General features: G+C 53.2%; 1 protein-coding gene and 1 non-coding gene across 2 annotated transcripts in view; one reads left to right on the top strand and one right to left on the bottom strand.

The window, feature by feature from the left end:
- Positions 1 to 391: 391 nt before the first annotated feature.
- ISM2 (isthmin 2) overlaps positions 392 to 17,262 on the top strand; it is a 28,252-nt gene continuing 11,381 nt past the window's right edge. The window contains exons 1-2 of the mRNA XM_066343602.1: positions 392 to 410; positions 6,017 to 6,495. Coding sequence (XP_066199699.1) covers positions 392 to 410; positions 6,017 to 6,495 — 498 coding nt within the window. The remainder of the gene's footprint in view (positions 411 to 6,016; positions 6,496 to 17,262) is intronic.
- Positions 8,869 to 8,944, bottom strand: TRNAD-GUC (transfer RNA aspartic acid (anticodon GUC)). The gene has a single exon. It is a non-coding gene; the product is annotated as a tRNA-Asp (tRNA).

The raw sequence follows: 17,262 nt of genomic DNA on the forward strand, positions 1-17,262 counted from the left end.
TAGGAATAGTATCCTTAAGGGAATACAGGCAGCTGGCAGAAAACCTATTAATTAGAGTAAGATCCAGAAAATTACCCTGGAACTGAAAGAGAATCCCCAGTTTTCTCAGAAAGACTTAGGGAATGCCTGCACATCTACACCAGTACAGACCCCAAGTCTATAGAAGGAAATGCAGTAAGTAGCTCAGTCCCACTTGATATCACCAAGTGCTCCAGACAGTAGGAGAAAACTACAAAAATTAGTTATAACCTACCACCCCGACCTCCAGATCGGTGGATTTGACTTTCTGAGTGTTCAACAACCGAGACCTCAAGGGGAAGCCAAGGAGAGCCGAGAAAATAGCCAACATCTTGACCTTGGTGGCTCAGGGTCAACCAGGCTCCTGAGGACAATGGGGCCCCATAATACCAGTGAGTCACTCGAGTCCCAGGACAGGGGCACTCCAGGGGTCCTACAGACTTGTGCCCAACCAGCGCACCATACACAAAGAGGGGGACCACTGGAAAAGATGATGCCCCAAATGTTTCCAAAGGAAACTAAGTGGACTGCCCACCCTACAGGTGGCCGACAGGAAAGTAAGAGGAATGAAGGGGTCGAAGGACTCCTCCAAAGGCCCTGAGTGTTACCTTGAGGAGCCCAGGCTGACCCTGACCACAGGGGATAGAAAAGATCAACTTCCTAGCCAACAGGGGCCACTCAGTCCTGAACACTGAACAGGGCAATGTGACCAAGGAGAAAAACAAAATAGTGTGGGTAGAAGGAAAGCCAAAAGACAGAACTATCACTGAACCTCTAATGTATGCCCTAAATAAAAATAAAACAAGACAAACCAAAACAGCCCATCCCATACTCATTAAACTGGTACCTTCACCCTTCAGTTTATTATCTTTACTCTTCTTTTTTTTAATATATATATATATAATTTATTTTTTATTTTTTATTCATTTTAGAAAGGAGAGAGAGAGGAGAGAGAGAGAGAGAGAGAAGGGGGGAAGGGCAGGAAGCATCAACTCCCATATGTGCCTTGACCAGGCAAGCCCAGGGTTTCGAACCGGCGACCTCAGCATTTCCAGGTCGACGCTTTATCCACTGTGCCACCACAGGTCAGGCCATCTTTACTCTTCTTACAGGAGGACTCTGCCCTGAGATGTATTAGCTCATAACACAAGTCCTAAAACTGTGAATGTCTGAATCCAAACCTTCCTCATCACTCTGCTCTCAGTCATTATCCCCAAACTCCTTCTTGCAACCAATTTTAAACATCCAAGGGCCCTGGTCATCCAAAAGGTAGCACAGATAGGCAACCTATCAAACTGTTGGGTGTGCAACCAAAAGAAATTCCAAGAAGGACCCTTACCTCACAACTATACCCGTAAGTTTAGCTTCCCTAATACACAGCAATGGCTCATATGAAGGGTTTGACTACCCTCTATACACTAACACAACAAACAGTGGGTCTGGGGGGGGGGGGGCTACACCCCGTGGGTTAAAAAGGAAGAGTCAGCCACATACTGGGAGGTTGTTGGCATGCACAAGCCCATCCCTGTGCATTAGAAATCAATTTGGCTCAGGACCTTTTTTTTTTTTTTTTTTTTTTTTTTTTTGTATTTTTGTATTTTTCTGAAGCTGGAAACGGGGAGAGACAGTCAGACAGACTCCCGCATGCGCCCCACCGGGATCCACCCGGCACGCCCACCAGGGGCGAGGTTCTGCCCACCAGGGGGCGATGCTCTGCCCCTGGGGGGGGGGGTCGCTCTGCCGCGACCAGAGCCACTCTAGCGCCTGGGGCAGAGGCCAAGGAGCCATCCCCAGCGCCCGGGCCATCTTTGCTCCAATGGAGCCTTGGCTGTGGGAGGGGAAGAGAGAGAGAGCGAGGAAGGAGGGGGGGTGGAGAAGCAAATGGGCGCTTCTCCTGTGTGCCCTGGCCGGGAATCGAACCTGGGTCCTCCACATGCCAGGCCGACGCTCTACCGCTGAGCCAACCAGCCAGGGCCTCAGGACCATTTTTATGAGAGATTTCCCCCCTATGTAATAACACTGTAGAATACAGTACCACTGACCATAGATAGCCTCACCTCTGTGTATCACAATATTAGCTATGAAGTCAAATCCATTAATAGCTCAGTTCACTGGGGAAACAGATTACTAAATGGCCCTGGCCATTAGGAGGCAAATGTCCTACCATTAAAGGATGAATTTGGTAATATTGGGGTACTCTGGAAACTAGATAATAATGGCAGTTTAGCCAACAATACAATCTTACCCATTGAGCTATTAAAAACTTTTGGCTTGCCTGACCTGTGGTGGCGCTGTGGATAAAGTGTCAATCTGGAAGTCTGAGGATCCAGGTTTGAAACCCCAGACTCACCTGGTCAAGGCCATATGAATAGCAACTACCATTAGTTGATGCTTTCCACCTCTCCCTCCTGCCTTTCTCTCCTCTCCTCTCTCTCTAAAAAGTCAATAAATAAAATCTTAAAAAATAAAATAAACAACTTTTGGCTCACCTTATTAATACACAAAAGCCTAAGATGCCAATTTAATCCCTCATATAATCTTGACCAACAACTACCTAATTACCACCCTTATGCTTTCTATCAATACACCTGGTACAGTTTGATCAATGGGAAATAGCACCCTTTGGTAGAATCCTTGTCTGTTGACATTAACACCCAGCACATGTACGTATACTTGGATACAGGGATATATAGGGGTTGGCAAAAGTAGGTTTACAGTTATCAGTATGTGGAACAGAGTTTGCTCTTGTATTATTATTTATTAATTACTGAATTAATTACAACTAGAAATCTACTTTTGCCCACCCCTCTACAACTGCAGCCTCACCTAAGGGCACAGGAAATTTCTGGCTACGTAGTTCCAATCCTATCTTCACCTTATCCAATGGAGGCGAGGGATATCTTCCGTCTTTAGGGTAGTCCCTGAAGTATATATATAACGGACCCATCTAGGGTCCTCGGGAGAAATCCCCAATCTCACCTCCTTTCTGTCAACACTGCATTCAGAAACAAACAAACATGACCTGTGGTGGCGCAGTGGATAAAGCGTCGACCTGGAAATGCTGAGGTCGCCGGTTCGAAACCCTGGGCTTGCCTGGTCAAGGCACATATGGGAGTTGATGCTTCCAGCTCCTCCCCCCTTCTCTTTCTCTGTCTCTTCTCTCTCTCTCTCTCGCTGTCTCTCCCTCTCCTCTCGAAAATGAATAAATAAAAAAAATTTTTTAAAAAAGAAACAAACAGCCATGGCCGGTTAGCTCAGTGGTAGAGCGTCAGCCTGGCGTGCAGAAGTCCCGGGTTCAATTCCCGGCCAGGGCACACAGGAGAAGTGCCCATCTGCTTCTCCACCCCTCCCCCCTCTCCTTCCTCTCTGTCTCTCTCTTCCCCTCCCGCAGCCGAGGCTCCATTGAAGCAAAGATGGCCGGGCGCTGGGGATGGCTCCTTGGCCTCTGCCCCAGGCGCTAGAGTGGCTCTGGTCGCAACAGAGCGACGCCCCGGAGGGGCAGAGCATCGCCCCCTGGTAGGCAGAGCATCGCCCCCTGGTGGGCGTGCCGGGTGGATCCCGGTCGGGGCGCATGCGGGAGTCTGTCTGACTGTCTCTCCCCGTTTCCAGCTTCAGAAAAATACAAAAAAAAAAGAAAAGAAAAGAAAAAGAAACAAACAAACAAATGAGACCTGGAGAGAGAAAAAACCATGTGCCCTTAAGAGAGGTACACATGAATAACCCATTATTTTTGCATTCTGAGTTTGATGCAAAAGATGATGAAAAAACAAAATATTAGGTTAAGTTCAAAAACAGTTTTACAAAAAAAACACAAAAAAACCCTAAAACAAAAAACAAAGTGGCCTCCCATTTAGTCTGGAAAAGCACCAGGTGTAGCAGATGCTCAAATGCTAAGTTTCTTTTGGCTAATGTTAGAGTTTACCGTGTCACAGGCATCTTATTAGATTGAATTATATGAAATTGCCAGTATTTGACTTTTTGACCAAAAAAAAAATAGCAACTTTATATAGTTCATCCTAATATAAATTCTTAACCTAGATTCTTAGTTACTTCTCACATCTGTGAAGTAGTTACCCCCCCACACACACACCCATGCACACTTGTACAGATGACAAGAGCACAGAAAGGTCTTGCCTAATCATATCAACCTCTCAGTAAATGGCAGAAGCCGGATTCCAACCCTGTGGCCAATTCCAGACCCAGATTGTAATCCCTGTGACGCACACGATCCAATACACTGTGCTGTTGGGGCTAGCAGTGGTTTCTCAGAACTGCGCCCGTTCCCCCACGTGCCTCACTGTGACGAAACCCAGACCCCAAGTTTCACCCCTGTGGCGTGTTTCCTGGCTATCCTCCTCCCTGGCACTTCCAAGGATCTGCTATCCCTGCCGGGAAACCGAGGCAGCCTTTGTGTGCTCTCCTGTCTTCCTAAGGCCTCTGGCTGCTCCTCGCTGACCTGTCAAAATGCCACCAGCCCTAGCTTGCCCTGTGTCCCTGAGCTCACATTCCCTAACAGCCCCCATCCAAGCCACTAAAATTTTCACTGCCCCTCTGTGTTCCGAATCTTTAACATAAGGTTTTATTTCATTCCCCACATGTGAGAATCCCTGCGCAAGTGTCTCATTGAGGGGAGTAGTGGTCCCACTCTTACCCAGAATAAAATGAGGCGGTACCAGCAGGGCAGGGTCTTCTGACCCCTCCCTCAAATATGATTAGCAGCTGTCTTTCTGGGGGTTTTGGCACCCTGTGAGGGCTAAAAATGTATTAATACTTTTTCTCCCACTAAGTTCTTCCAGCTGGGCTAATAATAATCAAATTAAGCAACACTGGGTATATAAGACATTTTGGGCAATGGATTAGGGGTTGCGGGGGATAAGGTCTTAGATTTCAGAAGTGGGAATAGGTGATTTACAGGTAGTCGAGGAAGAGCTGAACACACAGGGCAGGCAAGTTCTTGCTAGATGATTCAGAAACAATGGGGCACAGCGGGTATCTAGCTCCTGCCTGAAGCCCTTTATCACACAAGTCAAAGTAGACTAAGGAAGCATCCTAAGATCTCCTTCCTAAAAGGAGTTTTTCTGTCTGGATCTCTTAGGCAGTAAAGGAGAGGGTCAAAGGTTCTGAGTCTCATTTTTATTTTATTTTATTTTATTTTATTTTGTATTTTTCTGAAGCTGGAAACGGGGAGAGACAGTCAGACAGACTCCCGCATGCGCCCAACCGGGATCCACCCGGCACGCCCACCAGGAGCGAAGCTCTGCCCACCAGGGGGCGATGCTCTGCCCCTCCGGGGTGTCGCTCTGTTGCGACCAGAGCTGCTCTAGCGCCTGGGGCAGAGGCCAAGGAGCCATTCCCAGCGCCCGGGCCATCTTTGCTCCAATGGAGCCTTGGCTGCGGGAGGGGAAGAGAGAGACAGAGAGGAAGGAGGGGGAGGAGGGGTGGAGAAGCAAATGGGCGCTTCTCCTATGTGCCCTGGTCAGAAATCGAACCCGGGTCCCCCGCACGCCAGGCCGACGCTCTACCGCTGAGCCAACCAGCCAGGGCCTGAGTCTCATTTTTTAATAAACAGTTTAAAATCGATATCCCCAAAAGGCAGCGTCAGGGTGACAAAACTTGGGTTCCCTTCAGTCCTCACATCTGAGTCTCAACGCAGTCTTGGTTTGTGACGTGTTCTAAGAACACCCTGAGAAAACCGGATGCGGAGTGGCAGGTGTTTCTCTGGTCTCTGCGCCTAGAAGGGGGGCTGGGAGAGCCTTGGGGGGGGGGGTTACTTCCAAGCCTTCTCTCCAAGCAAACCTACTCGGAGTCATAAATACACATTTGCCCAAGATCTTAAGACTCCCGCGCTGCGCTGCGGCGCATCCCTCACGCTCGAGGCCCCGGCTATCTGCGTGCCCCACTTGGCCGTCGGGAGTACCCGCGGGGAGGGTGACCCGCAGGAGTCCTAGGGCAGGGCTGCAGAGCGCCTGCTGACCGGCCGCAAATTCCCAATTACAAGAATTCGCTTGGGGCTGCGACGGCGACAGCTACGGGGACAGAGGGCGGGAGGGCCGGATCAAAGGCAGCACCGAGGGGCCAACCCTCCGGGGAGGGCGGGAGACATCCCCGGCGCAGCTGACCCGAGAGCAGGGCGGGCGCCCCCGCCGGGACTCAGGCAGGGGAGGGCGGCGCGCCGCGCGCCCCGGCCCGCGCGCGCCCCCACCCACCCGCGCGCGGCCAGGCCGAGCCGCCGCCCCGCGCTCCCCGCCCCTAGAGAGGGCGAGGCCCGGAGCCAACAAATTAGCCGGAGCGGTCGGGAGGCGCGGAGGCGCCGGTGAGCGGCTTCGGAGGGAGAAGATGCCTCGGCTCCCCGGCTCCGCGGGGCTCCTCTTCGGCGCAGTGCTGCTGACGGCGCTGCTGGCGGAGGGGCGAGGGCTTCCCCTGAGCAAGCCGCGGGGTCCCTGGCGCCAGCCCCGGAGCCACGCGAGGCTGGCGGAGGTGAGCAGCGGGGCGCGGGGCTGCGCGCTCGGTGCCACCCGGCCCGCCCGCTCTGGCCGCGCGGGGAGCGGGGCCGGACGCGAGCAGTGGCCACCCGGTGCGAGGGCTGGGCGGGCGAGGCCAGGTGCGCGGGGCCTCGGGAGCCGCAGTCGCAGGGAGCCCCTGTCCCCGGGCTGTGCGGCGCGCACGCCGGGAGAAGCTTCACTTCTGTGCCGAACGAGGGGCGTAGACCCCGGGGACGACCCACGTCCCCTCACTGCCTCTCTAAGCGCACGTAGCCCGCGCCGCCGGCCCAGGTGCGCTCCGAGGGTGCGACGGTGGGAGCAGAGCCCGGCGCTCGGCGCTCTGCCGAGTGCGGGCCGGAGTTGCTGCAGTTCAGATGGTCAGGGTGCAGCCTCTTAAGTCAAATCTGCGAAGAATTTGAGTCCCTCTGGGCATGAACGGAGGCAAGGTGAGTTAGTAGTAAGTGGGGTCCTCCAACTTGCTGAGTGTGAGTAATCTGCCAAGTTCCTCTTATTATGAACTTGGACAAGCAGATGAGGTCGCCAACACACGTCGGGGAGCACTTTTTAGGTGGTTTGTGAGTGGGACTTGGGGGTGGGTGTAGGACAGGAGTAGGACATTAAAGAGTGGCATTAGCCGTGGAGGGAAACCATAGTCTGTCAAAACCTGTGTCTGCTGTCATCAGGGGTCAACAGTCCTGCGGTCCCTCCCTGGACTGGACTGAAGTGGACATTCATCCCCATGGGGACAAAACCTGCTGGACTTGTTCCAAGGTATGCAGGACCAAGCCTGCGTGGTAGGGGGTCCTGGCCGGTCCCTGCACTTCTCCCGGGGAGCTGTTCTTGAAAGAGGTCAGAGCAGTTCTTCCCATTTTCCAGATGAGGACACTGAGGGGCCCACACAGAGTGCAGATTGGTGAGTGAGTGAGAGCCTAACTTGGGACATGCTGTTAATGCCCAGGCTTTTGAGACCCTCCAGAGAGGATGGGACAACAGGGCCCCAGGCTGCGCTTTAGGGGGTTTGTGTGGACCAGGGTCTGTCCACCGTTTTTCATTATTGCTCTCCTAAGGATACCCCTACCAATACCGTGGAATTTTATTAACAGATATATTGTTTATGCGCAATGGCCCTTTGGAGTGTGGCAAACCATTGTAACATCTATGATTTATTTTTTTGCCCCGAAATTTAATTTTTGCCCCTGTTGAGAGTACATTCTGTAAACTGGGGCTTCTTGGCCTCTGCACTGTCGTTTTGGGTCATATCATTCTTTGTTGTGCTTTGTAGGATGCTTCGCAGCATCCCTGGCTGTAGCTCCCCCTCCCTGACAGAGCCAGACTTGGCTAATACTCCCTGAGGAACGCTCCATCATTGAGAACCGCTGCTTCAGACAGTCCAGAGCAACTGAACAGCCTCGGGCCAGCCCCACCTCCTAATTGAAGTTGACAGTGGTCATAAAATTAATTAAATTGGCAGTTTTTTCTACTAGTTTGGCATAAATATTTTCTATTTTAGCACTGACCACTTTGCATTATAATTATTTTCGGTAGGTTTGCCAGATACTCTCCCAAGACCAGCCTAGACTCGGAGAATGAGTTATTTCAGAGCCGAAGTCATGTCCCCAGGCCCAGCAGTGCCTGGCTGAGCCCTCAACAACATGTTAAAGCAAATTAGTGCATGGGGGGAAAAAACAGTTTGGATACCAGGGCGTGTGGTTCTGGTCCTAGGCAGTCGTAATTCGTGTGTGACTCACCTTGGACTATTTCTTGACATTTTAAATGAGGGGTCTAAATCATCTCCATGGTCCTGTCCGGCTCAAACATTGTTCCATGGGTCGGTGGGACATGTGTTATAGTTGTTACATATCCAGGGTGTTAGTGAAGGAATTGTTGAAAGAATGTAGAGCCTGCTATTCTAAGAGCCTTAGGTGATATGTCAGAAATAACTGACCAACCCAAAGACCTTTATGAAGAAACTGAAGAACATAAAGCCCTTAGATCTAAAGGTATAGGACGGCTAAAGGGAAGTGAGCGTCTCCTGGGCCTTGCAGAGTCTGTACAAAGGCTTTACGTGATGTTATTTATTTATTTGTATTTTTCTGAAGTTGGAAACAGGGAGGCAGACAGACTCCCGCATGCGCCCGGCCAGGATCCACCTGGCATGCCCACCAGGGGGCGACGCTCTGCCCCTCTAGGGCATTGCTCTGTTGCAACCAGAGCCACCCTAGTGCCTGAGGCAGAGGCCACAGAGGCATCCTCAGCGGCCAGGCCAACCCTGCTCCAATGGAGCTTCGGCTGCGGGAGGGGGAGAGAGAGACAGAGAGGAAGGAGAGGGGGAGGGGTGGAGAAGCAGATGGGCGCCTCTCCTGTGTGCTGCCCTGGCCGGGAATCGAACCCGGGACTCCTGCACGACAGGCTAACGCTCTACCACTGAGCCAACAGGCCAGGGCCTGTGATGTTATTTCATTGTCACACCATTCTGACTTGGGCATTATTCCCATTTTCCAGATGAGAAAATTGAGACACAGAGATGCTACCCCTAGCTGGGATTGGGAGCCAGGTCTGTCATTTCAAGAGCTACACAGGCGACCCTGTGGTTTATTTATCTTTGCATGGCATGTCCAGCCCACTCATTCAAACCCTTGAAAAATCTCAAAATCATTAGCATCGCCTGACCAGGTGGTGGCGCAGTGAATAGAGCTTTGGACTGGGTCGCAGAGGACCCAGGTTCAAAACCCCGAGGTTGCCAGCTTGAGCATGGGCTCATCTGGATTGAGCACAGCTCACCAGCTTGAGCCCAAGGTCGCTGGCTTGAGCAAGGGGTCACTTGGTCTGCTGTGGCCCCCCGGTCAAGGCACATATGAGAAAGTAATCAATGAACAACTAAGGTGCCACAACAAAAATTGATGCTTCTCATCTCTCTTCCTGCTTGTTTGGCCCTATCTGTCCCTCTCTTTGTCTCTTTCTGTCTCTGTCACCAAAAAAAAAAAAAAAAAATCATTAGCATCATGGACAAAATATGCCACCACTTTTCTGGGCAGGTCTGTTGCTGAGCCTGTTTACTCCCACGGTCAAATGGAAATAAGAGAACCCGTTCTGTTGAACGGCATGCTGGGAATGAAAGCACAGTACACATACGTGAGTGGCACCGTCGTTGCGGGGGCTGGGACCAGGCAGTTTGTTACAAGGGTGAGGATGCTGGGCAGGCAAGGAATGCCAGCTCTGCCTTGGGTGTCTTTTTTCCTAGTTAAGATCAGATCATCATCACCCCAACAGCCTAGGTTTTGTGTTTCTTGTCTTGTTATCCTCATTTTAGGGATAAAGAAATTGACAGTGGATCCCATAACTAACCTGTAGTTACACAGCTAGTAACTGGTAAACCGGGATTCAAACCCAGCTTTGCTTAATTCTAGAGTCCTGGGCACTAATGCTGGCATCCACTAGCTCCTAGGCAGGCAAGGAAAACCTTGGGGTACAGGGGAGGGGTGTTGGGGACTTGGGGCAGAGCTTGGTCCATGCTGTGATAGAGGGTGATGGAGATTGGACTAGGCCAAGGAGAAGAACTGAGAGGACAGCTCTTCCAGGTACAAGGACGGCCCCTGTGAAGGAGTCCCATGCGGGGCAGAGCTGGGGAAGCTCCTGCTTCAGCAGCAGATTGAGTTGCCAGGGAAGAAAGCACTTTGAGGGACTGGCTGAAAGCAGAGAGCTAAGCACGGAGGATGGAGCCTTCAAGCCTGGGGCTGTCGTGCAGTGGGGTGGAGGCACTTAGCGCTTCAGTCCTGGACCATTTTTCAGCCAGTTGCCTGGCACAGGGGCTGGGTTGCAGGAGGAGCATTGTAGGTGGAAAGGTCACACCTGCCAGGTAGGCAACACTAAGAAGCAGGTATTTTCCTGAAGATTGGTCTTGTTTGGTTGGGGTCTTTCTAACGTAATTAGTGAGTGTCAGAAGGGGAACTGGAACCCAGGTCTGCCTGATGCCACCAAGCCTGTGACCTTGCCTCTTATCCTCTCTGCAGCTGGGCACCTCCCGTACCCTGACTATAACCACTGCTCTCCCTACAGACCTTTTTTCTTGCTCTTAGAGGTACGGAACCACTGGAAGGCTGGTTGAGGGAGAGAGGGAAGGAAAGGAATGGCCAGGTGCCTGGAGGCTTGACTGCTCATGGTCCCAGGCAAGCCCCCAACCTCACCGGATCTCAGCCTCCTAATCTCGTTCCTCCCCCTTGGCACCTCACTGGGTTGTTATGACGATCAAAGGGAAAGGTGGATGTGAAAAGTAGAACATCCTGTTCTAGTGTTTTGTTCATTCAACACACTTAGCACCTCAGAGTAGCAGGCAGTGAACCGGAAGGTGCAGCCCCAGCCCCTGCCTGGAGCTGGCAGAGCAGGGTCCAGCCAGACTACCTGCCTCAGATCCCGCTCTGCCAGTCCCCTTTGGGACCCCACGCCAGTCACTTCCCCTCTCTGATCCTTGACTGCCTCATCTCCGAAGTGGGGATAATTGGAGTCAATACATAGAGGGCGCTCGACAGCACCTGCCGCATGGCTGTGGGGCCCAGTGTGTGCTGACAATGTGGGGTCGCTGAGCATTTCAAGATGGCAACAGCAGAGCAGTAAGCCAGGCACAGGGCCCTGGGCGAGTACACAGGCCACCCAGCACGAGCCAGCGCTGGCACGTGCTCTCCCAGTGGGACTCTGACTACAGTGAGGAGCTTCGAGGTCTCCCCTGGGTGCCCTGGTGGGTGGGGTTAGACTGGTACCCGCCAGCAAGAAGGGTGAAGTCCAGCCCCGTCCCTCTGCCTGCGGTCCTCCAACCTGGCTGTTGCATGCTGGGTGTCCAGCACCTCCTGGGGGACCACAGTGACTGTGTGTGCAGCCCGGCTCTGTGTGGATGGGCCCGGGCCCCAGTGGCTGCAGCTGTCAGGGAGGGAAGTGCTGGCCTGCACCTGGCTACTGGATTTCATTATCCGGAACCAGTCCCTGACCCCAGGGCAGAGAGGAGCAGGGAGAATGGGGGAACCCTGAGGGACTGAAGCAGGGTAGCGGGCAGGCTTGTGCAGTGCAGGGTTTGTGGGCATGCGGGCTCCTGTGTGAGCTGGAAACACATGGGTCAGGGCTTCTGGCCAAGCCTGGGAGGGTCCCTGCAGGCCTGTGTGCGTGTGTGTGTGCGCACCTGTGTGTGACAGAGACACAGGGAGAAAATGTAAAGCTGCACTCTGTACAGGTGTGCCCCGCTTCTTGGAAGTTCACCTGACGCCACTCCACTTTGACTAGAAGACTCACGTAAGTCCCTGTCTGTGTGCTAACTGGAAAAAATCCAAGAGGAAAATTTCTTTTACAGAAAAAGGGAGAGAGATAGCAGTAATAAAAATATGGTAGCAGCCCTGGCCAGCTGGCTCAGTGGTAGAGCGTCGGCCTGGCGTGCAGGAGTCCCAGGTTTGATTCCCGGCAAGGGCACACAGGAGAAGCACCCATCTGCTTCTCGACCCCTCCCTCTCTTCTTCCTCTCTGTCTTTCTTCCCCTCCCGCAGCCAAGGCTCCATTGGAGCAAAGTTGGCCCGGGCGCTGGGGATGGCTCTGTGGCCTCTGCCCCAGGCGCTGGAATGGCTCTGGTTGCAACAGAGCAATGCCCCAGATGGGCAAAGAATCACCCCCTGGTGGGCATGCCGGGTGGATCCCGGTCGGGCGCATGCGGGAGTCTGACTGCCTCCCCATTTCCAACTTCAGGGGGGGAAAAAAAAATATATATATATATATAGTAGCAAATATTTTAGAAAGGATGGGAAGGAAGCAAAAAAAAAAAAATAGTGTCCCGCTTTGTTTTGCCCTGAGGTTAGAGGTAGCACGCACTGAGCAGAGAGCGGACACTGCTTTTCCTATGTTCGTGTTATTTTCAGTTTCTGTGTCATTTGCTAGGTTATTATGGGGGTATGGGAAGGCTCAGAAATGTTTTCCATATATGTCAATGGTCATCACTTCTTCGCTTTATGCATTTTGCCCTGTGAAAGGTTCTGTAGGAATGCCTGCTTTCGGATAGTGGGGGAAACCTGTGTACATCTCTACCCCGTGTCTGTCTGGGCAGGGACACCATCCCCCAGAAGAATGGAGTTGTATGAAGCTCCACGTGCAAGCTTCACAGATGGGGGCAGTGCTCCTGGGGGGGCACAACAGGTGTGCTTACACAGGCCCACCGGAGCCTCAGAATTCACTGCCGAACAACATGGGATACACCTGCTCAGAGACCCTGCATCAGTGGGGGTGGGGTGGGGTCTTCAGGCCAGGGAAGATGTGAAGAACGAACACAGTGCCTGGCGGGAGGGTGCTCTCCTCTCTCCCCCCTGAGCACCCTCCATCACAGGTAAGTGACCTTCATCTCGTGCTTGCCGCACCCGAGGCCCCATTGTAACGCAGCCGCCCGTCGGGACAGGGACTGCAGGTCTCTAATCTGCACAGGGAGGAGCCCAGGCCGGTAAGGAAGCTGCCCAAGGTCACACAGCCAGCGAGGGTACAAGCTGAGCTTTGAACCCAGATGCTGTGGCCTCCAGCCTGCACGCGTCACCACCACATTCGGCTGCCAGACGAAATGATGGCAGTGGGTGTGCTTTGCAAATGCAGAGGCGGTTGTACATGCTGGGTTATCCTCACGAGTGTCCGTCCATGCGTGTGTGCGTGCGCGGGTGCGTGGAGTTGAGCTCAGGCAGAGCTGAGTTTGAACCCGAGCTCTGATACTGAGGCCTCACGTATAGATCCCTTACCCTCTCTGCGCCTCCGCAGCCTCACCGTTAACACAGTCGCACTCGTTCCTCAGGATGCTGGCATTCATTTAATCACTCAGCAATGATTTATTGAATTCCTGCAATAAGCCACGCGTCGTGCTAGGCGCAGGACACAGTGTGAACAAAGCAGACAGATTCCTGCCTGCACAGCACAGAGCTGACGCTCTAGTTGGACTGGGTGACAGAAGGCACATAAAGGGCCTGGACTGGTATGGAAGATCGGCTCAGGGGTGGTCCCAGGTCGCAGCTGTGGGACTCTGTGTATATCCCTTAGGCCTTACTTCCAGTTGCTGGAGGGCGCCCACCGGCATTAGGGTCTGCTCTGAGCTGTCCAGACAAGCCCAAAGTACCTGCCTGGAGAGCGAAGCCCCCCCCCGCCTCCCCAGGCAGCCCTCAGCCAATGGCTGGCGGAGTTAGTCGGTAGATAGCCCAGCTCCGTCCCCTCTGGGGGATAACTGAGGCGTCCAGGGGGATTGAGCTCCAGTTGCCCACTGTGGTCACTAGCCTGATGGAGCATTCTGTATTAGCTGCCTCCCTTCCCTGACTTGCTCTCTCCACCGTCCCTGCCACCACCCCTGCCCCCCCGCCATGGTGTGTGTCTTCTGGGACCAGATCACCCTCTGAGGGAACCACTTGCCCTGGAATCCTTGAGTCTGTGTTGGCTTCTGAAGAAACCTAAACTAAGTCCAGATGTCCCCAGCCCCTGCCCTGTGCCCTGTCCACTCCCAGGAACCCCCGGGCCGATGCACACAGCAGGAGGATCCACGAGAGGGTGGCATGTGTGGCTGTGATGTTTGGCCAAGACTTCTATGACTGCTCACCCTCTGGTTCCGTTGGGCACCAGGGAGAACTAGAATTGAACATTCTCAGCACTCGCCGCCACAGTCCAGCTCTTCCCCATCACTGTTGCCACTTTATAGATCGGGACACTCACAGAGGTTATGTCCCCTGCCCCCTGCCAGGGTCCCACAGGTCAGATGCCTGCCGCTGCTTGGATTCAGATTCAGACCAGACAGCCTGACTCTAGAGCAGGGTAAGAAGCCTGAGCTGGCTAATTCCTGTTGTGAGGGCTGTCCAATGCATTGTAGGATCTTTGGCCTCTACTCCTGTACGCCCCTGTGGGGCAGCTGTGTTAGGCTTGTTCGCGGGGTTACCAGCTGCAGAGCACTTCGCCTGATTGGTATGTGAGTGTGTGGCTGCGCCATGCGTGTGTGGCCTGTATAAGGCTACGAGTGCTTGTGCTAGAGAGAGAGTGGGGATTATGGATACAGGGATTGCCTGCCCGCCACTGTGAGGGGCCATTTTTGCTGTTTGTTTCCCTGAGAGGCGGTTTCCCCTGCCTGTGTGCTTGTCTGCCTTTGTAAGACTATTAAAACAGAATGGAGCCCTGGCCGGTTGGCTCAGTGGTAGAGCATCGGCCTGGCGTGCGGAAGTCCCGGGTTCGATTTCCGGCCAGGGCACACAGGAGAAGCACCCATCTGCTTCTCCACCCCTCCCTCTTTCCTTCCTCTCTGTCTCTCTCTGCCCCTCCCGCAGCCGAGGCTCCATTGGAGCAAAGATGGCCCGGGCACTGGGGATGGCTCCTTGGCCTCTGCCGCAGGCGCTAGAGTGACTCTGGTCGCGACAGAGCGACGCCCCGGAGGGGCAGAGCATCCCGCCCCCCCCCCCCGTGGGCAGAGCGTCGCCCCCTGGTGGGCGTGCCGGGTGGATCCCTGTCGGGCGCATGCGGGAGTCTGTCTGACTGTCTCTCCCCGTTTCCAGCTTCAGAGAAATACCAAAAAAACAAACAAACAAAAAACCGAATGGCGCAACCCTTTCCGGCTCCACAGTTTTTCTACCGTCTGCCCAAATCTAGTGTGGACCTGCCTGGCCTTGGCCACCGGCATTACAGCCCCTCTCTAGTTGTGACAACCACAGATGTCTCCAGACGTTGCCAAATATCCCCAGAGGAGAACCACTGCTTAACCACCTGCCCAGGAGGCAGTGGAATCCAGATCCGCCAGAAAAGCTGCATGACCCTAAACTCTTGCTGCCTAAAGTCTGCTCGTTCGTCCCTGTGGCCCCACAGGCTGTAGACAGGAACCTCTGAGCAAAAGGGACATTAGGGATTCCGTGGAATTGTGGGTGGGAGCTGCCAGCAAGGCAGTGTGTGGAATGCTCCAACCTCCAAGGTTGGTGAGGGAGGCGCTCAAGTGGTTCCATTACTCATCTGTCCATCCTCGACTCCTCCACCCTGGCTGTCCAGACCGGGGCACCCTGACTCAGCGAGACACTCTGGTGCCAGGCTGAGACAGAGCCCTGCGACCAAGTGATTAGTGTTGGAGCCTTGGAGTTAGGCATCTGAGGACCACAGAAGGGAATGTCAGAGTGGAGAGACAGAAGATTGTGAATCTCTCCAAGAAAAAAGAGCCAATGAGAGTAGGAAACTAGACTGATGAAGCCCCTGGTTTGTGAAGGGGCCTCTCAGGACTCCCACCTGTAGTGTTAGAGCACAGTGGTCCAGATTCTGGCTCCACCACTAAATGTCTGTGTGACCTCAGGTTTGCCTGCTCGGTGCTTTAGTTTCCATTGTCAAATGGGGTTGACAGTTAGCACTTACCCCTGAGGGTTGTTGGGAGGATGATGCTGGGAAAACAGCTAGGTCAGGCTTGCTCTCTGGTATACCAGCTGCAAGGACTGTGCTTGATTAGCGCGTGAGCACGTGGCAGTGGCACATGTGCGCAGCCTATGTGAGGTTATGGGTGCTTGTGCTCAGGGGAAATCGCAGTGGATTGCGGATGGTGGATTGTGGATTGTGGATTGCCTCCCTGCCACTGAGGGGCCTGAGAAGAGGTTTTCCCTTGCCTGTTTGCTTGTCTGTCGTTGTGAGGATCTATTAAACGGTAATGGCACCGTGCTTTCTGTCTCTGCAGTTTCTCCACCATCTGCCCGAATCCAGTGTGGACCTGCCTGGCCTCGGCCACCGGCATTATAAATGAAATGGGCGATGAAATGTTTAGAGTAGTGCTTGGCACACAGTCGATGCTGTGGAAGTGTATGATAAATGAAATTCTGATTCCAAGGGACTGGGTAGGAATTATTATCCTCAAGTTACAGATCAAGTTGAATGAGCTAGTAAGAGGCAGAGCTGGGATTTGAACCCACGCTGATCTGCCTCTCCAGAAACCATGTTTTTTGCCCTGGCCAGTTAGTACAGTTGGTTTAGAGCATCACCCTGAAGCACAGAGGTTGCAGGTTCAATCCTTGGTCAGGACACATACAGGAACAGGTTGATGTTCCTGTCTCTCTTTCTCCCTTTCTCTCTCTAAAATAAATAAAATAAACATTAAAAAAAAAAAAAAAAAGAGATGAGCCCTGAGCTGTTTGCTCAGTGGTAGAGAATCAGGCCAGCATGTGGATGTCCCTGGTTCGATTCCTGGTCAGGGCACACAGGAGAAGCAACCATCTGCTTCTCCACCCCTACCCCTTCTCTCTCTCTCTTTCTTTCTTTCTCTTCCCCTTCCCCTTCCCCGTCCCCTCCTCCTCCCCCTCCCCCTCCCCCTCCCCCTCTCCCTCCCCCTCCCCCTTCCCCTTCCAAAGCCATGGCTCAGTTGGTTTGAGCACATTGGCCCTGGGGGCTGAGGATGGCTCCGTGCAGCCTCTGCTTCAGGTTCTAGAGATGACTCAGTTGTGAGCATGACCCCAGAGGGGCAGAGCATCGACCCCAGATGGGGGTGGCTGGGTTGCAGGGCACATGCGGTAGTCTATCTCCCCTCCTCTCACTTGCAAAAAGAAGGATAAGAAAAAAATAAGATTCATTTATGTTTAAAAAACAAACAAACATGTTTTTTCAGCCATACCACCCTGCCCAAGGTAAGGAATGGGACGTGGGGACAAGGCTGAGGTTCGTAAGTGTAGCTCTAAACCAGGGGTCTCAAACTCGCGGCCCGTGGGCCGCATGCGACCCGCCGAACAATGTTGTACTGATTTTTTTTTGTTTTCAACTGCAGTGA

The sequence above is a fragment of the Saccopteryx leptura genome, chromosome 6, assembly GCF_036850995.1.
Source record: "Saccopteryx leptura isolate mSacLep1 chromosome 6, mSacLep1_pri_phased_curated, whole genome shotgun sequence".
NCBI classification, from domain to species: Eukaryota; Metazoa; Chordata; class Mammalia; order Chiroptera; family Emballonuridae; genus Saccopteryx; species Saccopteryx leptura.